Genomic DNA, 24,072 nt, shown 5'->3' with positions numbered 1-24,072 from the left:
GGAGATCATGTAATCATCTAGTGGGCTGCGACCACATATTCACAGGTGTACAGCTTTTGCGTGGATCAGTGCATCAATGCGGACGCACCATATGGAGTCGTGGTCTTTACTTTCTACTCCAACCAAACTGCACTTTGGTGGACAATACTGACCAAGTCTACACAGAACCGTCCCCTAAAGTTAGAGTGTATTTCCGTTGGTTTAGTTTGGCAACCAATTCCTAACGTTCTAGAAACGTTCTTGTTATTATTTTTTTATTTTTTTTATAACCATAAACTAACGTTCCCAGAACGTTCCGGTAACCAAAAGGTGTTAGCTTAGGTAGCCTACTCCTGGGGGGGAAAAAAGGAAAATGAGATGCAAGACGCGTGATGGACATGAAGTCAGTTCCTCTTAATGTGCAGTATAAAATAATGCAAGTGGCTCGTGTTTTCGTATCTCTACATTAAAATGTGGAGCTCAGTAGCCTACTTACAAGCAGAGCAAACTCTGTCTGCCGTTTACCGCTTCTTTAATTGCTCTAACCACCTGTGCATGTGTCCCCAATAGCTACTTTGTATATTTAATTAATTAAAGTGCCCTATAAAGTATTTGTAATGGTGTAATCTCTCAGACACCGTGTGACTAATAATTTATCTCACCTCACATTGCTCTTATTTAGAAAGGTAGCTTAGTATGCAAAATGTTGCTATGAAGTTTTTCTTGCTCAGTTGTAATAATGAGGTCCAGTGAGCAACCATCCACGCGTGGATCTCACACAAATAACTTCTATTCACTTTTCTTTTCAAGACATTTTTTTAATCACCAGCTGGCTCATGCTTTGTATCTTAATATGGCTTTAATGCAATATGTCCACCAAAAATTATAGTCTAACTGAAACTGCGCCTCTTTTGGGTAAAAGCAGTTTATTTTGGATCATGCACGTGTAAGTTTGTCCTTTTTATTTATAGCCTATATATAAATATAGGCCTACAGTATTTTATTTAATACTCGAGATCATGTCCAGATCTGACACTGTGAGCCCACCCGTTGCTGGCGCTCCTGGGCTGAGGGGAGGGACGGAACATAGATCTGCTTGGGGTGAGTCGGAGTCCGTGGCGAACGGATGCCCATACTCGACCAGATCCTCCAGCAGGAAGCTCATACGGTCCAACAGTCGCTGGATAGAGGAGGATGAATTCGAGCGACCACCGGGTCGAGCAACGACCACCGTCAGCCGGGTTAGTTTCAGGTCCAAGTCCGCGTGGCAAGAACATGGGGAGGAGAGTCGCAACAATAACCGATCGTCCCTGAGGTACCGAGATGGAGAAGTGAGACCAAAGTCTGTGGAGTTGGGATTGGAGGACAGGAGAAGCAAGCCCGAGGAGGAGCTCATGCCCGAAGTGGTGAACTTTTCCATGGTCGCGTGCTGCCACGGCGTGATGCAGATCTTGAAATCCAAGAAATTCCAGTCGGAGAAGTTGGAGAGGCTTTACCAGCGCTACTTCTTTCGACTCAACCAGAGCAGCCTGACTATGCTCATGGCCGTTCTGGTGCTGGTGTGCGCGGTGATGCTGGGCTTCCACTGCGCCGCAGGACTGTGTCGACTGACGTACGTCGTGGTTTTCTCCACGGCGATCTTGCTGGTCCTCACACTGATTCTCGTGTGCAACAGGACCGGCTTCCATCAGGATCACATGTGGATAGTTTGCTATGTGATCATTTTGGTGGTGCTGCTCGTGCAGGTGATCGGTGTGATGTTCGTGGAGCCGCGGAGTGCGTCTGAAGGTATCTGGTGGACCGTGTTCTTCATTCATGTCATTTACACTCTTCTGCCGGTGCGGATGCGAGCAGCGGTCATCACTGGAATTATACTGTCTGTGGTACACGTGCTAGTCTCTTGGAAGTTAAACGAAATGGACGTGTTATGGAAACAGGTGGGTCTTGCACTCTTATGTCAACTTGTATGCTTTTATAAAATGGTTACGTTATACAATGCTACAATAATGTGTCAAAGATGCCCATATGGTGCATTTGATCTCAATTTTACATACAAAAGGAAATTGTTTGGCACCGTTTAATCACTCTGTTAACTTAAAACAAATTTGGGGGAATTTGAGTGGACTTGGGGGCCGTTCACACCGCACACGTTTCAACACGCGCTAAAAAGTCAACGAACGTTCGACGAACTCCGATATCTCGAGACGCGTTTTTAACAGGTAAAGTTCTTTTGAATTCGACACGACGCAGCGTTACGGTCAAAGAAATCCGTCGTACGCATTTCGACATAAAAACAATCGAAAAACAGCGCGAGTGGACTCAAATTATTTTGATGTGAACGGCCCCTAAAGTGGTCTCCCTTGTTCTATGCATGAAGAGTTTATTTTCATGAACTTTTAAATATTATGATGACATTTTAACCTCCTGCGTTTGCGCGTATCATTTCCATAATGGTCACCGTTTGCAAAACTGAACAATTTCCCTCTTTACGTTGTGTGATAAGCATATGTCAAAGAGTGATGGGGGACCCATATTTTCTTAGTTGATGACTTGCATTTGAAAGTGGTACTAAACTCTGGCTGCATATGGAAATTATTAACACTTTTGTTGCATCTGCAAAGCCTCTGTATTTTAAGCGCTCTTTTAAACTTTATTAAGGGTTTCATTATTACCTGTCTGTCTGTTATTTATAATTTCTTGGTAAATGCTTGAATTTGTCTCCCTTTTTTAGTGTCTTAATCTTCCCTTAAAAGAATAGTTCACTCAAAAAATTGGAATAATCTCTCATCATTTATTAACCCTCATGCCATTCCATATGTGTATAACTGACTTTCTTCTGCAGAACTCAAATGTAGATTTTTAATTTTTAGAAGAATATCTCAGCTCTGAAGGTCCATACAATGCAAGTGAATGGTTGCCAGGACTTTGAAGCTATAAATGTAATTCACACTACTCCAGTGGTTAAATCCATGTCTTCAGCTATATAATAGGTGTGGGTGAGAAACATTTTCATTTTCACTTCCACTTTTTGTTGTTGTTGTTGTTGTTGTTGTTGTTGTTTCAAATTCTTCTTTCATATCGCCACCTACTGGTCAGGGCTGGTCAAAGGTTGAGATTTATAGTAAAAAAGGACTCAAAAAATGTATCTGTTTCTCACCCACACCTGTCACAGATTGATTTAACCACTGGAGTCATTACTTTTATGCTGCCTTTAAGTGCTTTTTGGAGCTTCAAAATTTTGGTTACTACTTGCAATGTATGGATCTACAGAGCTGAAATATGAATATAACAGTCTCTGTGTTCAGCTGAAGTAAGAAAGTCATACACATCTGATATGGCATGAGGGTGAGTAAACTATGAGATCATTTTTATTTTGGGGTGAATTGTCCCTTTAACCGTTGATAATGAAAATGGAGTAATGGAACTATTTGTCAGTAGTTGAACGAAACTGTGGAGTTACTTACTAGTGATGCGTGTTTGTACAAACATCATACATGGAAAAACACTGAACTTCTCCAATGTAATAGAATAAAATACATGCTAAAGTAGAGTTTATGAAGAGCCTATCTAAGAAACATAGAGACCAGTAATAGCTTTTACTATTTGAGCTCTGTGGACAAATACTGTGCAATATTATGTCATCGTAGTACTTCTAATGCTGAAGGATATATTATGAATATTATAAAACGGTTCTTATTTTTTAAATATATTTGATTATTATAATTCTCAAAATAATCTTAATGATTAATTTCATATCATGTAATCTTTAAAAATGATTACTAACGAAATGTTTTATTAGGGCATGTAGACTTATTGACTCTCAAAATAGGTTATATAAAATCCTAGGTAACTTTCACCATTTTCTATACTCAACCACTGTGATCTTAAATTTCATAATTGTTCAAATCTACCATGTTATCTTTATAGAAATTTTTTTTTAAACTCCATTGCCTTCAAATGTAATTATGTTGTCATTGCATACACAGACTCTTTGAATGGCGTGTGTGGGAACCGGCTGCTGTGTTTGTTGCTCTTTCCACACAATGCTGTTGCCTTAAGCAGATCAGATCTTTCTCCGCTTACAAGGGTCCTAGCAGGGCTCTCCAATGGTGCATTGTTGTTTTAAGATCCTGGGTTAAAGGATGTATTAGGAATGTTCTCATAGATGAAGATGGCTAGTATTCATAAGGCTGTGATATTGTTCCTGTTATTTTTTAGGTGTTTTGTGGGCTGGAGTGACGGCTAAGGTGAAATCGTTTCACTTGTTGCATTTCCCTGATATAGCATATAGTGTTTCTAATCTACTTAACAGTTTAATTTTTAATTCTGCATTTAAAAAATATTGATGGTAAAGTGAGATTTGGATGATAACCGAGAGAATCGAAAGATATATTGGACCAAGGGCATAGCCAGGAAATTATTTTTGGGTGGGCCACAATAAAAATGGTTGGGCCAAATATTTCACCCATTTTTTTTCTCTCCAAAATTTCCTTAGCAACAGATAGGGGGTGCATTCAAACAGTTCTTTCACACTTTCAGAAAGCAGAATGTATGCATTTTTAACAGTTTTATAAATGCATATTTTAAGTTAAAAAAAAAAAAAAAGTATAATATTCTGGGTGGGCCTGAGTCTAATTTGGCCCACCCATGGCTACGCCACTGTATTGGACACATGATGGTTATCACGGGAGTCATGGGTAAATTGTCGAAGTGTAAAATATGATTAATGGAAAAATTATGGGGGTATTAAAAGTTGTGAACTGCATAATAATTATTGTAATCGTATCTTAAACAAATGTACAGGTCATAGTATTCAGATCCTTATGTTTACGGCACAAAAGAGTGTAATTTGAGGATTGGGCAAGGAAGTTGCTGCCTTATGTTGTTGATGTGTTTACAATCAATGCTGCCATACTCATACTGTCATCATTTACTCACCCTCATGTCATTCCAAATCATTCAATGAAAGTTGACCAGGGGCTGTCAAGCTCCAAAAAGGACAACAAAAGCACCATAAAAGTAGTTTGACTCAAGCACTACATTCCCTTCTTCAGAAGCCATAAGACAATATTATCTGAAGAACAGACTGAATTTTGTGTCATTATTCACTGAAAATCTTGCTTGACATCTGTGGTCACCATTCACTTTCATTGTATGGTAAAGAGCAGCTTGGACATTCTGGTATAAATAACTTATTTTTAACTTAAAAAGTTAACTTGAAAGTTAAATCGATTTGAAATGACATGAGGGTGAGCAAATGATGACAGAATTCGTTTTCTGGGTGAATTATACCAAATGTTGGTTTGAGAATGGCAGCATTGATTGTAAATGCAACAACATGAGGGATTTACTTCCATGCCCAATCCTGAAAATACACTTTAAAATCTCCACAACATTGTTTTTTTTTTTTTCAGTCCTTCAAGTTCTACTGTTTACAATAGGAAGAGGATACAGGGGAAACTTCATGTATCCTAAGTTTGAAAAAGAACAGACCAACAAAGCTTTTCAGTTTTGTCTTAGAGATCATTAAGAAAGTTTACAAACCGCTGCTTCATTTCCCCTGTGTGCTTCATTAAACTGTAAGTTGGTTGTGTGACCCAGTTATTGGAGGAAACATGGGTGCTTCACCAAGCAGCAAGCAGAGGAGGTGGACAGAGCCTGCCTGGCACATGTCCAGCTGTAACGTGGTTTGTGCCTGCTTTAATTTAATTTCCCCTCTCTGTAACACACAGACCCACTGGAATTCAAAACAGATGTCCTCCTAGCTCCTCTTGAAAGATCTTCTATTAATTTGCCTTTGAGAGTCAACCCCAATGGAGTCATTAACCTTCTCCCAGGACAGGCTGACTACGTGCTCTGCAGAGCAGCATGCTGAAAAAAAAAGCATCACCTCTTGGGACTAATGCAGAACACACACACACATAATCTTTTGTTGTTCAGAGTTAGAAAGCTTTTGCTGCTGCTGCTTCAGACAATTTAGCACTGTGTGAATTGGCAGTTTACCTTTTACGAGTATACATATTGCAGGTTAAAGGGAAAGTTGGTATTTATGGTGTTTCTGTTGGTATTCACTTTTATTTCACAACATTTTGAAAACATTTATTTATTTATTTATTTATTTACTGAACACTGCAAAAAATAAATAAATATGCAAATGTAAACTGCATTTGGCTTGCTGCTCAGTGATAGTGATGTCCGATTCACGGATTAACAATTTGAGTTGATTTGATTCAAGTCTTTAGATCAACTATATTCTTTGGAATTGGTCAGTTTGTTTTGAATGGTGGTCTGAAAGATCTATTTTGTGAATCAATTCACAAATCTGAATCTAAAGGCTTGGGGAAGCCTGGACACTTCTGTGTCTCCACTCTAGAATCTAAAGAGAAGGGACTGTTTATGGAAGATTTAATCAGTGTTTCTGTCTAAATTCAATTGATTACATTTTTGGTTTAAAATTTATGATGAAGTTGAAATATTAATATACATATTCCATTAAATTTAAATAAGCCTTTATGTTAGGGCTGGGCGACGTGGCCAAAAATATCACTGCAATTGTTTTATTTTTTTGGGCAGAACAAAAGAAGAAAAAAATTACGTCCTAAACGGTCAAACTAGTCCTTACACAACTGCATTGACCCAGAGACAGCAAAAGCAGTGGGGTCTGAGGGTCTATACCAAAATATAAAAATATTTTATAAAATGTATCTATCGAGTGCAGTTGGATATGAATGTTAAAAGATCTGTTCGTTCTGAATCATAATGACAGAAGTCCAGTATTTGTTGAATATTTTTACATTGAAAATATATATTTGAATATTTCTTTACATTCAGATTGATACCCAATAATGAGGGCACAGAAGCCCTTGTGACTGAGGAATGATACTGTATGGGGGTTCAGGGGTATCCCCTGAGAGAGAATTTATAAAATGTAAAAGTCTGAATGGACCATTTTTAGTGAGAGGGACTAGGCTACCAACTAGTAATTTTATTGTCTTGTTATCTATGCCAGAGATGATGTCATCTGAATAATTTTCACAAAATTAGAACACAAATTTAGCTGTTGATTATTAAAGGCTTGTAACATGTTGATTAATAAAGTTAAATTTAGAAGGAAAAAACTTTATGGTCTAAATGTGCTTTGGAACCACGTTAACTTACCTGGCACCTCATGTCTACTCACAATACGGGGAAATGAGACAAAGCGTGTCAAGCGGGACAGGTCATAAATTAAGCGTGTTCGGTGCTAGAATGCTAACAGTAACTTTAGCAACTTCATACAGTCTGAGAAAGCCGAACTGCTTGCTTTTTTAGTGACACACACCTGATCGTCTAGAAGTAGAACATAGGCTATCAAAAATGAATCAAAATCTTATTATCGGTATCGTGGATATTTTTTATTGCGATTTTTAAATAATATATATAAAAACTTTTTTTATCGCCCAGCACTATAAGTGTTACTCAAATACTTTTAACATTGCTTCAAGTTCCTGCTGCTTAATTGGTAGAGCATGGAGCTGGCAATGCCAATGTCATGGGTTAGATTCCGATAGAATATTGATGTACTGATCAAATTTATGCATTACCTAATAACATCCATAGCCCTGCCCAGTGGTGGTGAGCAGTGAGATGGCAAGGAGAGAGCAGAGCAGGTTAGTCAAGAGCCAATCATAACAGTGCATGTACACTGTCAAGTCTAATATCATATCAAGTGAGCCTCAAGGTATATATAAAAATGGTAACATACATTTTTTTTAACATTGTAGTTTTGAGCAGTAACAGTCATGATTCAATTATGAAACTATGATTTATTGTAACTTATTATGGGGTACCCTGGAATACTCTATTCTGATTGGTCAATGGCACCATCTAGCAGTCTGACATTTCTCTGCAACAACCACATATTCTCCGTATCAGACCGCTTATCCGGGTATTTGTGAGCCATTTGTCCTTTTGAGATCACTGTGCAAACTCTGCAAAAATCGAAGTTTAATGAGCATTTATTTATTTGGCAAGTAGCCTTAATGGGTGACACAGTGGCACTGTTGCCTCACAGTAAGAAGGTCCCCGGTTTGAGTCCCGGCTTACCCAGGGTCTTTCTGTGTGGAGCATGTTCCCCCCGTGTTTGTGTGGGTTTCTTCTGGGTGCTCCGGTTTCCCCCACAGTCCAAATACATGCATGTTAGCCCTGTGATGGAATGGCCACATGTTCAGGGTGTTTCCCTGTCTTTGGCCCAAGACAGCTGGGATAGGCTCCAGCACTACCCGCAAACCTTTATAGGATAAGTGGCTTTACAAGATGGATGTAAGATGGATGAAAAAAAATACACAATGGGCTGTCAGACATTCATTAATTACAAAATAAACATTAGGAAAGTCTGACACAAACTGGAGGTGGATTTCAGCTGTTCTGCGATTTTATATTGTTCCTTATTTATTTGGTAAGTAGCCATGTAATAAGCCGCTTTGCATCAGGGTCCTGATCTCCCTGTCGGGATTCATTTTGCGATAACAAATGGCTGACTGTACAATATACCTTACTTAATGCATGTTTCAATGTGTATTGTATTGCAAGATACTGTTGTTGGCAACCAGCCCTTTTTGTAGATCTAACTTTCTTACATGCAGTCAAGATATTACAAGTTTAATATTATGTTCTGTTCTAACAGTTAGCTTAGTAAGGTGTAAGTTATGTAAATATATAATGCAGCTTTAGGATTGAATTTGTGTTACCTCTCGATATCCGACTCTGACATGTCCCTTATTAGTTCAGACACTCAGTCATGCTTCCTGTACCTTAGCAACCAATATCTGTTCTCACAAACACCATCCAAAAGCACTTAGGGCCTCCCTGTGAGAGGACCCCTGCTTTTCATCTCTAAATCACCTCCAGTGAATGTGCCATCTTACCATTAGAGGTTCAAATTGAGATAATTGTGGCAAAACTGCCCCTGGTTCAGTAAGATTTCACTCTCTCTCTCTCTCTCTCTCTCTCTCTCCTTCATCCCTTCACAATGCATTGTTTTTCGTGTTGTCGGTGAAGAACTGTGGTAATCAAGCTCATTTGTGTGTGGGTGGCCATCCGCTCTTCTTTTAAAGGTTTGCTGCAGCCTATAGTTTGTATTTGAAATCTTATTAGGAGTTATGTCTTGGGATGTCACATCATAAAGCCTTTATTCAATGTAACCTTCCCTTTGAAACCAGATTTCCACACATGCGGCTGAATTTTGATAATTGATTTTTGTTTTAGTTTTTGTAAATACTTATTTCTGATGTCTTTGTAAGCATGTGTTGACTTGCTTTACAGTATGATATTTTTTCAGATGAAATGAAAGGAAGGTCAGCACAATAATTCCTGATAATATATAAATTTGTGCCAGTGGTGTCCTTTTCAAACTTGCAATGGATAGTGTGTAATTTCTTTGTTAAAAGTAGGGTTCAAAAGTCTGAGAACAGTGTTGAAAATGCTTCTTTTAGAACTGAAAATGTGTGTGAAATTTAGTGTTTCTTAGTATTGGATACAGTGTCGCTTTTCCCATTTTGCTTTAAGCATGCTTTTGGGCTGGCATGGACTCCACAAGCTTGTGCAAAACCTGATGATCCGTGTTGTCCTATCATGATCTGAGAATGTTCCAAAGAGCATCTTGTGTGCTTCAAAGGAAGCAAAGAAATTGAACTTGGGTACAAATGAATTCACATGGTCAGTGTCACAAATAACCTTATTTGTGACTAGGGATGTCTTTGTAACAAAAGCGTTTCTGCATGTTAACATGTATGGCCCTATTTTATTCATGAATTTTCACTATTTCCGTGTTTTCTGTTTTTATACTTTATTCCATATTTGACAGCATAATTCAGTTTTAACATCAAAAGGGTGTCAAAGTAAAGGAATACATTAAAACTTTAATCAAAAGAAAGTATAATGATTAATTTTCAACATAACTGCATTAGTATTATAATATGAAGTACTTTTATACAGATCTTCACAGAACCATTCATAATGCAACATGGAGTTATTTTTGTCAAATAAAGTGCTGCACAACAGAGCATCACAGATGTGAGATATTGCTTAATTGAAATACAATTATTATAATTAAAAATATAAATATTATTAGTTGTAGAATTATCATTATGGTGAATATTATTAACTATACAGTAAATTTTGCTTGTTATTTATTTATTTTTCATTTAAATTGAACTTTTATTTTGGAAGTAATCCAAGTGAAGCCATTTCAGTTTGTATGTGTTTGACAACAGAGTCACACCTCCAGAAAAGCAGTTTGCTACGTGACCCGATGTGATTATTAAATTCCAAAAGGCTGTGATTTAATTAAATATGTAGTCTGTATGTGCTGTGCGCTTCAAGGTCAACTCATGCTCTGCTCTCGGTCATCTACTACACGAGCGTGTGTGATGCTCATTGTGTGGTGTTTTCAGTGTATGAGCAGCAGGCTGCACACATTCACTTTGAAGCAATCAGAACATGCAGACTAATAATCACATGAAGACATATCACAATTTGAATTTGTGCAGTGAATGTTTACACAATGATGTTGTGTAGTGTCATTGTGCAAACATACAGTATGTAAACAAAAGAACATCTCTGCAACTAGTGCAGAATCTTCAATATTCATGAACCTCCTAGAATAGCATTGCAGCTGCTTGGATTTCTGTGGAAGTTTGTGAGAACATCAGATGTATAAAGGGCAGGAGTGTGCCTTCAGGGACTAAGCCATCCCAGTTGTGTAATCTTTACAATCTTCTTTAAAATATATTTTTCCCTGTTGATCAATTTCTTGCCGACTGGATGATTGTAATGGCATGGTTGGATAACACTGACAGTTCTCAAAATCATCAGTGTCCATCGATTTTTGAAGAGTGACATTAAATTAGCGTTAGGATTTTCCCACCTCACAACACATTTTGGGAAAGTTAGTCCAAAAGAGATTTTCTTTTTTTTTTTTTCTTCCTCCAGTTAGCCAGGATTTATTTTTTTATTTTTACGGAATTAGAATGTTCACTTTTTAAGTTGTGCACATTAGTTCCCCTAACATTCTCTTAACCTCTAAATTCTGCTGGAACGTTAACAATCATTAATTTTAATGCTCAGAGCTAGTCAAAACCATGCTTTCTATTCTGAATGTTTTGTCAATATTTAGCTACCACTCTCTCTTCTCTGTAACAGGCTTGGTCTCGCACACAAGATAAATGCATGATGTGTTGCGCGTGGAGCTGATTATTTCAGTACCAACTCTGGAATGCACCCTGAAACAAACCAAATCCAGCTTGTTATTTGTATTGCAGAACCACCCTCTTTCTCCATGTAATCATTTGTCATCCATCTCTTTCTGTTTTGCATCCAGAAGTGGGCCTTGCAAACTAAGTATATATTGCAGACCTGCATAGTGCATTTTCTCAAATCATTTATCTACTGTAACTTTATAATTATATATCTTAGGCTACAGAAAACTGCCATACAATTGAAATTCTAAAAAGAAAAGCCCCCTCTTAAAAAAAAAAAGAAAGTATAAGCAAAACATTGGGTACAGTGAGAAATGTAACTTCTCAAAATCATAATATTTAACAGCTGCGCAAATCCCATCAGCAGTGCACAACAACAGCCAATTATTTATTTATTTATTGTTTACATAATTCACTGTATTCTACCAGATGTTTTTAGCTTTCAGAAAAAATTATACATGAATTAGCTTTCGTTTTTTTTGTTTGTTTTAAATATATACTTAAAGAGATAAACATCATTATAAAGTGGCCCCAACAAGTATTTGAACACTTTAAGCTATATGGAATGTCACTGTATGCGATAACAAAACCAAGCATTATTTTAAAGAAGTTTAGCACAAGTACATTTTTCAAGTAAAATACACACAATAAATGTAAGTTTTAAATGATAAAACAATAGATACTGCAGACACAATGCAAAATACAATAGATAATGATATGCTATAATTTGGAGCCTGATATCATTGTTATATGTAGCCATTTGTTTAAACCGTACTTATTTGCACATTTGGATAGATGCTGAAACTTAGAAAAGTTACATTATTTACTAATCAATTATAAATAAAATGTTTTTTATAAATTGTTCCTGTTTTATAGATATTTTAGATTCCTAAACCCTGCCTAACCCCTAAACTTAACCACTTTTCGACAACAAATATTTTTTTTCACAATGTTAATTTATTTAATAATCCCACACATACCCCTAAACCTAACCCTAACATTTGTTAACCATATAAAAATATAATGGGCAGATAAATTTAATCACAATTTATTCTGAAAAATGGCAAAAAGTGCTCTCTGACAGCATCCAATTGCTTTAAGTGATGTAGAGAGTGGAATTTAAGCTATTAATCACAAAAAAATCTTCTCCTGATCATATCTTATTGTCTTAGTCATGAGACACATGATAACCAACTTGACATTACTGCCTTAAAACCTGTGACATAATGCTTCCTGAGGTGGCAATTTTTTTTATTTCGAAATCAGTGTGAATTGAAAGTTTGGCTGTTATGTGCACTATGGTGGATGGAGACCAAGATCGTAATAAAATTCTTTAAATTTGGGTCTATTCCTCAAACAGAGCTATCCGAAGACTTGAATTATAGCACACAAACAAAATGTATTACTTTTATGATTCTTTTATGGTGCTTTCTGAAAACTGCTTCTGTGTCACATGGCAAACAAAATAAAAATCAAATGCTTAATGAAGAATTAGACAATAACATGTTTTTTTTTTATTCATTTTATCATTTTAATGTTGAAGGAATAATTTACCCAAAAATGACAATCCTCTTATTTAGTCACCCTCATGCAATCACAGATGTGTCTGATTTTCTTTCTTCTCTGGAACACAAATATTTTCAGAAGAATATTTCAGCTCTATAGGTCAATACAATGCAAGTTAATGGTGATCAGAATTGAGAAGTTCCAAAAAAGCACATAAAGGCAGCTTAAAACCAATCCATATGACTCCAGTGGTTAAATCCAAATCTTCAGAAGTGATATGATAGGTGTGGGTGAAAAACAGATAAATATTTATGTCCTTTTTTACGATAAATCTACACTTCCACTTCTACATTCTGGTGTGAACGGGACATTCACATTCAGCCTCCTGCTGGTTGGGGCTGGTCACAGGTGGATATTCATAGTAAAAAAGGACTTGAATATTAAACTGTTTCTCACCCTCACCTATCATATCCCTTCTGAAGACATGCATTTAATCACTGGAGTCATATAGATTACTTTTATTATGCCTTTATGTCCTTTTTAGAGCTTCAAAGTTTTGTTCACCATTAATTGCATTTTATGGACCTACAGAGCAGAAATATTCTTCTAAAAATCTTTGTTTGTGTTCTGCAGAAGAAAGAAAGTCATATACAGCTGAAATGGCATGAGAGTAAATGATGAGATAGTTCAACCAAAAATACAAATTTTCTCTTTAAGGCTTTGTTAAAGAAATTGACATAATCCTTTGAAACAAGTTGAATACAGCAGCAAAAATCACACAGAACACAATGAAACCATTATAATGTTATATCAGTTAAATGCATTAAAGGGGCCATGACATGCATATATGATATATATATATATATATATATATATATATATATATATATATATATATATATATATATATAAATTCTACCTTATGGATCACTTATAATGTTATTGAATTGTTTCGAACAAAAAAAAAAACAAAAACATTTTTTATGTGTGACATGACATCTTACATATCAAAATATCAAGAAAAATGTGATTCCTCATGTCATGACCCCTTTAAATCAATGTGATGGCATTGAACATTTAATTACCATAATCTCATTTATTCTAAATGTAATAAGATCAACTGATTAATTATATTAATTACATATTCATGGATTCAATAAGTAAATGCAAACAATTTGTTCGTCTCTAAACTTGTTTATACATAAATTATGCCGTTTTAGATACTGTCAATAGGTCCGTATTGTACGTTTTGGTGTCTAAGCAAACATGTGCAAATGTATGTTTGCTAGAGCCACTCCTCACATAAGAATACATAGGAATTCTCATGCGATCTCATTGGGACTTGAGTGGAACTGACTCTGTATTCCTGAAAAATGACCATGGAACCAGTTGGTTAAATAAAAAAAAAAAGAAGCGTGCATCATTTGTGTAAGCCCGTTTATCGGTCCAATGACGGTCTCCAATAATACGGGTGAAGGTCTCTGCGCGTTACAGTCTTTCTTGTACGCAACACAACAATATTAAATGAAATACATTTTCTCTTATGTATTATCTCGTTATTTCATCTGACTCCATAAATGAAAAAGGTTTTTAATGATATCTGAGTATCATTAAAAGTGAGCGAATGTTTGATTATTCCTTTAACTCTTTAATTATATTTTACCCGTTTAGATTAAGAAACTATGTCGTTTTGAGGTCCTCGCGTGTTTTTCTCTACACCGCGGGTCTCACGATCACAAGCGGCCAGTATTGGATCATCAAACAGAGGTAATTGCTATATACCTGAGATCGGTCACGTTCACGTATACACAATCAAAGATACTTCAGTATAGCCCCATGGAATTGCATACACTTGAATGTAACTTAACGTTTTCTTCAGTAGAGGTCACGGCCACTATTATAGATGTAAGTTGACCAACATAACTTCTCTTATAATAGCTTTGGATTGGCCATGCGTGGTTTCCCACGTACACTTATCTGGAGAAACATCAAATTAAAACAGAGGTAAGACACCCAGATTTAGATTGGTCAAGCAGCGTTTGCTGTTCTAAACGGAAATTCCTTTTTGTCTTTGCAAACCAAGTACACTTGAATCGATGCCAAATATTAGTCGTCACTAATCTGACGCAGACTTGCGGTAACATACGAATCATTCAATCTGTTTGGGAAACACAATGTCAGAGTCAGTCAGAATAAATCAAATGTTGACAATTTATTGACCAGGTAACATAATCAATTCATCAATTCCAATTAGACATTGATAAGTCAAAGTTAGACATTTTATCAAAACATAAGAAATACGAATTGCAATCACCTGAAATAAACTACAAACAGTAAACTGTTTGGGATCGTCTGATTACAGAGAGCCCTGAGCAATGTGTCAGCCTCTCCTTAAATACCCAGATAATTCAACATGCTTACCAAATGGTGGTGTCTGTCATAATTAGATTTTGGTCCCCTGTTGAGGGGGTTCCTGTAGATTAACATACAGGAGGTATGGAGGATCTGGGGAGGGCACACCTTTAAGGGGCACACCAAATTTCACATATTTTATAACTTCTTTTTGCTTTTCATTATGGCTGGGAGGATGAGACCAGTTTACCAGAGCACTGAGAGACTTTAAATGATACCAAACATGTTATAGTTACTTTTTGTACACACTTCACATTGCATAAGTTTTTAGTGAGCTTTAAGTGAGGAGGAGGAGTAAGATGAAGATACTTTAGAAGGGAGGTGTTAGCTGCACAGTATGTTGCATCTCGGATGTTGCTGTTACATCTGCGAGAGAGAGTTCAGATGTTAATTCTCATGAGAGCCTTTTGTTTTCTCGAGGAGAAGCCCAGGCTCACTGGCACCCGCCTTAAATTTGTTTGCAAAATCCATTTGGTTTGGTGTTTTGTTTTCTAATGCACTGAAACTTGTAGGTCTTGACTTCTAAGTTACAGTAGGTGTTATAAGTAAGTAAAATAACTATTTCATGTTTGTACAAAAATAGGATATTCAACATTTTCCCTGTAGGCAAAAGTGGTTAGTGAACCTGAACTCTTTAGTATTTTAAGCCATTCGGTGTGATCAGAAACAGATGCCCTCTTCTCTCTGGGATGAATCTGTAGGCCCAAGGGTCAGTTCCAGTGTTTGCCTTATTGCTCATTTTCACATTCAAGTTGCTGAGCACTCATCATGTTATTCAAGGGGTTTCCATAACGCTGTCACAATTGTAAAATTATACTGGAAGGAAGCCAGTTGGCCATGCCTTCATAGGTAATCAGAAATAAACATGCAGTCCCTCACAAAGTTTTAGATACAGATAGAGCGTGGAACGCTTTCCTCTGTTGCACAACCATTTGATGTTATAAAAAGGTTACAGCTCTGTAGCACAGCCCAAAGATTGATGATGGGATGAGATGGAGTGAGAAACCAATGGCTAGACAGTGCAACACTCAGATTGTCAGTTACCTCACAGATGTACTGTTCATTAGCACCAGAGAAAAGTGATTTAGGTTATTCCAAACCATGAGGGTTTAAATGAGAAATGCAGGTTACATTTAAGGGAAAATCCAGTTCTCCTTTATCTTTTGAAATAAGAGCAATGTATTATAAAGCAATTCAGTCCAAAAAGGACTGAAATTAAATTATGACTGTTTTTGGTGCCAAGACCTTAGTTGATGGATGTGACCTCTATAAATGCGAACTGATTAAGGAGTATGAACCTTGCTGACTTGACAAAGTGCAACAATTATGGTAAACTAACAATTTATCGCTACTCTCTTCACATTTCAACTTTGTTGAAGTTGCTATTTTTGGATGCCTTTTTCATTCCAGGCTATAATTTTTAGGCAAAACCCAGTATGTATTCTCCATAAAGATCAAATTGAATTTGTATTTGTTCTTTACCCTTTCAGATTTTGAAAAGCAAATACATTGTATCTAAATAAATTCTAATTTGAAGTTGAAATATTCAAATATATGACAGTACCGGTTTTAAATAAGAAGGTTGACAGTTGTTGTTATAGGCATTGACATTTTTAGCATTAAATAAAAAGAAATGAACCTGCAGAGGAGTGAGGGAAAATTTAAAATATAATAGGCCTAATTGAATCTTGTTGCTGTTTTTTGATGTCTTGACCCCTGGCTCCAAATTGAGGGAATGAGGAATTATACTGTAGTTTCTCAATGATTGAAAATTGCTTTTTTGTTCGCTCTAAATTTGAACACAATCAGTATCTAAAGCATAATGTTTGTTTATGATGGTGTCATACAGTGTTGTTCAAAAGTATTAGGCATATAAGATGCTTCACAAAAGTATTTGTCTTAAGATGGTTATTTATATTTTCAGCTTTAGTGTGTCAATAGGAAAAATACATTTTAGACTCCCAAACATTCCTTCTGCAAATAGAATAGAAGAACGGGGAGCCCTGCAACCGATGGCATGATCCCCATAGATCCCCCTACAGAACATCGAGTCAGTCTGGGATACATGAAGAGACAGAAGCAGTTGAGGCAGCCGAAATAGATAGAACTGTGGTGAATTCTCCAGGACGTTTGGAACATCCTATCAGCCAATAACCAAGAAAAACTGTGTCCAGGTGAACTTAGGAGAATTGGTGCTGTTTTGAAGGCAAAGGTGGTCACACCAAATATTGATTTAGCTTTTTTTATGTTTACTCAACTTTGTATGACATTAATTGATAAATGAAAACAATTTATGTCATTATTTTTGAAGAAATCCTCACTATGCAACATTTTTACAAGTGCCTAAAACTTCTTCACAGCACTGTATATAGCAAAACACAATCCTTGATGTGTGGAACTAACTTTTGTAGCCTTATTTACTCTTAAAGACCCCTCCAGTGAAAATCCAGTTTTCAACCTTGTTTGCATGTCCATGTGGTGTTTTTATATAGAAGACATATCATGAGTGAAATCAACAGCCAATGCCATGGCTGAGCATTTTCGACTTGAAACTGCAGTGTACCAAAACAGTCTGAAAAACACAGATTCAGACAGCCAGGGTTTCATACATCACAAACCTAAGGAACCAATCCTGTCAACTTGCGCGATGGGGCGTTCCACATCAATAGTATACGCTATGGCGAAGCCAGGAGTGGGTGTTGGACAGCTGTCTGTAAATCTCTCTCTCTGTTGCACTGCCGTCTTTGGTCGGCCTTTATTCCTCTTGAAGGCCGGGTATGCGGAATCATGACCCGGTCCCGCCCGCCACCTTACCACACTCTGGTTTGAAGTAGTCATTTTCCAGAGTGCGGTTTTGTAAATTTCACCCAAAAACAAATGGGTTTTGCCACTAAACAGATATTGAAGCCCAACACGGTTCCATCAATTTATCCTAGGGACACAGCGAGAACGAGTTCAACAGGTAAGTTTATTTTTCTTTTGTTTTAACCGTTGACTGTGTCCAACAAATCTGCAGTGTGCTAGATAAAGTTAGCCAGCGTTAGCATACCAAGTTATTTGATGATTCATGTCAAATGGTGACAGGAAATGTTATATGGCTTGGGTATGTTGACGAAGAAAGTTATAGCAAACGTTACTCAAAACATATACATATTGTATATTACGATGTTAGTTATGATGAACTATATTCCTTTCTCCAGAGACTTTCTATGGTGTTCAAAGCATTTCTTCTTAACGGCACATCTGGGTATTTATCTTTACACGGTAGCTAACTTGGCAGAGGTGGCGACCGGGAACAAGGTTTGTCTAACATTAGCAACACATTATTAGCTGTTTGATAACGTAGTCAAGCTGAATGATCATGTTATCTATTACTATTACTTCTGTTTCTAACGTTGTAGAGAGCGATACATAAAATGCATTTCCATTGTGATACATAGACATGTAGGCGACCCTGTACAATTCGTTCTTCTTCTGAATCAGTTTCCTGTTCGAACATATATGTCTGAATTACTCCAATATTACCATTTGCCATTGTGTAGCGTTTAGTACTTTTACAGTGAACAGAGTTGAAGGTGAGCAGGGAGCCTGATCTGCAGGTGAGCAGTCCAAGGGTGAGTGGAGATGGAGGTGGGGCTAATTTGCATATTCATAGATCTGTGCATACTAAATGAGGCAAAGATGTAGTTATATCTAAGCCATTTTAAGGTATGAAGGGATTATTTTCATGTAAAAAACTTTTAAATATGTCATTTTGATTAACAAAGAGGAGTTGTTAGGGGTTAAACCAGTGAATGTAGAGGGACAATGAAATGGGCCTAAGGGGGGAAAAAATCGCCCTAATAACAGATGCCATTATATTATAAATAACTGGGTTAAGGGTTTTAGAGACTAAGGAACAGATTTAAATTCCACACACAATTAAAGTGATTTACTTCTCAGTCCAACAGTTGCAAAAGTGTTAATAGTGCTTGTATTAATTTACTAGGGTGCTATTAACCATATTTTAGCTGAAAATACATTTTTCTCTTTTTTTGTGAACATGAAGGTTCATCTGGTGTACAGTGCTGCAGAGGGATTCTATTCTAACTGTTACAAATTTTTTTTCTTCATTTTATTCTTTCAATATAAGAGCTTAATATTAAAAAAAAAAAAAATTGGAAATCAAATTTGCATCATATCATATCATACAAAATATCAATATATTAAAAATGAGCCATGTTTCCAACTTGATGTGAGTTTGTCCAGATGTCAAGATATCTACTAAAATTTACTGTTTTTCATGAGAAATGTATATTTTTATTGAAAATTAGTAACTCTACAGACACTGTGATGTGTTTTTGTAATTTTAGACAGATATTATCCTCTTTGATCCTATTATTAAAAACGTCCACTAGAAAAAGTCAGGTGATTTTGCCCAACTTTTAATTACATCATGTCCACTGATTTTGACATTTTTATGCAATTCATTTTTTTTTATTCACAGCTCTAATAAATACATGTACTGTATTAAGTTAATTAAATAGTTAAATATATAAATTGTGTAACACCAATGGAAGACAAAATATAAAATAATTGATATTATATTAGTATTTTTAAATAACCAAGATGATGAGTAAATCATGCTTTTTCCTGTTGTTTTGGCCAAAAATATTGTTAAATTTTGAATTATATAATTATTTGAATCCTTTTAGTGTCCTGTGGACAAATTATCTTTTTTTTTTTTTTACCTAAACTTGAAAAAGCAATCAAATACATCTCCATAATGCAAATAAGTTTTTATTTTATACTAGAAGGGGCCAGCCCCCTCAGAGAGAGAATGAGAGAGAGGGGCCCAGCTCTTTCTCATCTCAAACTGCTGTGATGAAAATGTAATACGAGTTTCTGTTGTGTTGCCTTGATTGTACTTTCTCTCCCTTCCCTTTTATCATTTAACTGAATTAATATTTATAAAAAAAATCTAACTGATTATTCCATGATGGCTTTTCAACACTCTGTTAAGCCACTGCTTTTCCATACCAAGATTTGCGTTGCACGGTCAAAATGGAAGGTAGGTTGGATCATGTACCTTATGTAACACATAATCCACATTGAAGTCTTAATGAAAATTCTGCCATCATTTGCTCACCCTTATGTCTTTGGAAACCCATATTTAGTTTTTTTATGGAACACAAAATGTTACATTTAAGTAAACATTTTCTCAGTTGGTATTCCACAGAACAAAATAGCTCACCTTCATGTCTTTTCAAACGTGTTTGAGTTAATAATATAAAAACAAATAATTTTTTTAACATTTTCTCTCTAAATCTCTTTAAACTCTCATATACATCAAATTAGCTTAGGTGTGGATTGAGTTCCAAAAGTTGGAATACTCTAATAATGGAACCAAAGTTTTCTTTACACCAGTTGTTGTTGGCAAAAATTAAGAGCTTTTCTTTAACAAGAAGCAATTCCACTATGATATGATATTATACAGAGAGAAAAACCTCTTGACCAACTATCTACCAGATTTGATGTCCGGCAGAGATATCTGCTTCTTTTAAGTAGATTGTTGTTTGATATTCCAGTTTTAATCATTGTATATAGAATATTTATTTTTAGTTAAAGGTGCAATATGTAACAATTTTCATGTAATATCCACCTTTTTTGCCAATGTGTGAATGGCTTGTAACGCAACTTAAACAATGAGCCCTTCCTAGACTTCCTAGGTTGCCTATTAAAGCCTGTAGACTGATTTTCATGCGACATGAGTAGGTCGCTTTTGCACAGAAACTCCAAATGATGTGACGTTTATGCGCGCTCCCTGCTAACGCTGACGAATTACAAGCTACCTTGCTTCATAACTTTCAAATAATTCCAATGATCTTCTCTTTATACTAAAAATCAGGTATACAGGATACATTTAAGCAAATAGGCTGATTTCTTGTATCGTAGTACAACATATGACAGGGTTTTTCCTGACTCAAAATGAGGTGGAGGTGATACCATACTGATAAAAAAAGTGACGTTAAAAACGCTTAAATATTGGCTTTGCGTTAATACAGTACTAATGACTACTGAAACCATACTGAATACTAGTGTTAATTTTGTCAGCTGTTTTTAATTTAGTCTTAATCCTGTGTCAAATGTCCTTTTAGTTTTTATCATATTCAGTCAACTAACCTGTATTATTTGTACTTTAATTAAGGATGAAATAAATATATATTGCCAAGCTGTGGTCTATCAGACACTTGAGCTTCAGTGTTCACGTGTCATCATTATAGTTTTATATGATCTCAAGTTATAGTTAAATGACATCAAGCAACTATTCGACAACAGAATGATTTTATTATTATTGCAGAAATATGTTAGTGTTTTCCAAGAAGACACCTACCAGAGTTTTGTAGACAGCCGGATGTGGCATGAAATTATATGGAGGCGGCCGCCTAGTAATTCTCTATGCAGGAAAAACCCTGTATGACATACAATAGTGTAACATAACAGGGCAGTGCAACAGTAAACTGTGGTATAGTTCGGTAGTATATAGCTGTATTTGTGTATCAGTTTACTATGTTAGAAGATAAGTAGTTTTATTTTAGTCTCAAAGTTTGTAGTAAAACAATCATAACTGTGTAATTTTAATTATGCTACCTCATCTGTCAGGTGAATCACGTTGTCTTTTTGTATGCTATTTCATTGTTTTGGATGCTCGCTTGCGTCCATATGGAGTGTGTGCACGAGCATGAGCAACAGGTAGCTGGCTGCAGTTTACTTAATGGCCACAGGTGTCATTAATAACAAGGGTTTCTGAATCTTACATTCTGCACCTTTAGTTAAACATAGCAACAAGTATATATTTATTTCTGATTACAATTGAAAATAATTTTACATTTTTCTTCAAATAAAAATTCAATATAAAATATAAAATAAACTTGACAAAAACTCTTTATACCTAAACACCTTCTGATGCAAAATGTTTTACTAGATTCTCAACAATGTGTAAAATGCAAACTTGATGCATATTACTTAATTGCATCCAGCATGGGTGCCCTACTACAAACCAGCCTCTTACTTTTGCATTATTGCAGTAGCTCAGTGTTATAAACAAAATACCATAATAATTAGTGGTTAAAATATATGTTTTTCAATGGCCGTGGGCTGACTGAATGTCAATATCATGATGATAAAGTACATGTAGGCTGTGATATGCTAATTTGTTGAAATAAGCTATAGGAAGAACTATATATATATATTTTTACTTGAAACACAAAAAGTACTGAATTTTAAAACAAAATTGTGCATTATCCATTGACTAGGCTGTTGGTGAAGTCTGGAACTGACAAAAGATTTAGACCAAATGTGTTCTTGCATTAAATATATGTAGGTGAAGTCCAACAAAAGGTACAGAATGTATGTGTCTCAAGGCAGGTTGCTTTAAGTTAAAGGTCTTTTTAAATTGACACAAGTCTAAAAATGTAATTAATAATGTTTTACCATAGAACAGGTGTCCCCAATTAGTTTTCACCATCGGCCAAATTTCATCAACAATACAGTCAAGAGCCGTTGCCGTCAATGTAATTATCATTGTTTATTATTATTATTATTACTATTGTTGTTTTATTATTAAAGAGTTTTTTTAATGTGCACTATTCCACGCGCATTTGTATCACAGTACCTTGTGTTATATTATCCAGGCATTAATCCAGACATTATAAAAAGAATAGTTGACTTCGGGAGTCTGTTTAAAAAAAACTCAAAATAGCAAAATACACGTGCAAATATAAATACATATAGGATGTATATTTACGCAACAGCGCTCTTTACTCATCTCACTTGCATAAATCACAGATTATTTCCTCCCCAGAATGCATCAACACCATGGAAAGAATATAGTGAAACAGTTATACCAAACTAGGTAAATTAATGCTTTAACAGCGTTCAATATATTAATCTCTAACAGTTGAAGGTTCGGGCATGAGACTAGTATCAATATTTGTAGAACAGCAACAGTGCCGCTTAATGTACAGGGTTGAAATTGTATTACATTTGTATTTTTTACGCACTCTGTGTGGACAGACATTCATCAGAAGTTTGTCTCTCAAAATCGTCACACATTGGCAACCCGATCTCATGAAAATTAGTACATAATTTATGAGGTGGCTATTTTGAATGATCTTGCACGATTTTGTTCGTATAAACTCATATGATTCATCACATGCAAATTCCCAGATGTCTAATGCGGAAGTAAGCGTGAGTTCCTCACACGAGGTGTTAAGGACATGCTTATTAATATCATGCCCTTACCCAAACCCCTTATCTATACTTCACCAATCAGTAGAGTGTGTAAACATGATAGGAAGCCGTTGTGTGTGACAGAAGCAAGTCATTGTCACGTATTCGATGGAAACGATGTCCGGCGATGTCATTGGCTTTTGTGAAAGTCGTGGGTCGCACAATACCTTATGAATTAGCCAAATTTAGAAAATACATACGAATCCTGACAATTTCGCTGTGAGTGTGTTGGATTTGGTGTGAATAGTCCTTTAGCGCAGGCCAAACATTTGTCACTCGTGGGCCGACTATTGAGGAAACCTGCCATAGAATAATTTTCCATGACTAACTACAATTCTTGTTCCTTGCTGTGGTTTTGCTGAATCCATATTGAAATTACTTTTTGATGTTTTCAGTTGGATATTGGTTTGATGTGAAGGTGGTGTGAATATGAGCTGTAGGGGGTTGTAAGATAATGACAGTAATGTGCAGGCTCCTGTCAGATAGCACTCTGCAGCAGGTCTTCCGTCAGCCTATTTAAACTGGGAAATGACAATAGCTAACTTTACTCGCTTTGATTCTCTCTCCCTACTAAAATAGGGTTGAGAAAATATGTGTATGTAGTTTTTACATGTGAATATGAGAAATCATGAGAACAAGAGAAAACAAGCAAAAAAAACCTAATTGG

The 24,072-nt window shown here is 36.0% G+C and overlaps 1 protein-coding gene across 2 annotated transcripts in view; it reads left to right on the top strand.

Annotated features, from left to right (window-relative positions):
- Nucleotides 1-801: 801 nt before the first annotated feature.
- Nucleotides 802-24,072, top strand: part of LOC127658533 (adenylate cyclase type 5-like) — a 111,525-nt gene continuing 88,254 nt past the window's right edge. For both annotated transcript variants that reach the window (XM_052147865.1, XM_052147864.1), the window contains exon 1: nt 802-1,916. In XM_052147865.1, coding sequence (XP_052003825.1) covers nt 999-1,916 — 918 coding nt within the window. In that variant the 5' untranslated portion in view covers nt 802-998. The remainder of the gene's footprint in view (nt 1,917-24,072) is intronic.

This window comes from Xyrauchen texanus, chromosome 18 (genome assembly GCF_025860055.1).
Source record: "Xyrauchen texanus isolate HMW12.3.18 chromosome 18, RBS_HiC_50CHRs, whole genome shotgun sequence".
NCBI classification, from domain to species: domain Eukaryota; kingdom Metazoa; phylum Chordata; class Actinopteri; order Cypriniformes; family Catostomidae; genus Xyrauchen; species Xyrauchen texanus.
The sequence above is the reverse complement of the archived record's forward strand: the minus strand, read 5'-3'. Positions and strand labels throughout refer to the sequence as shown.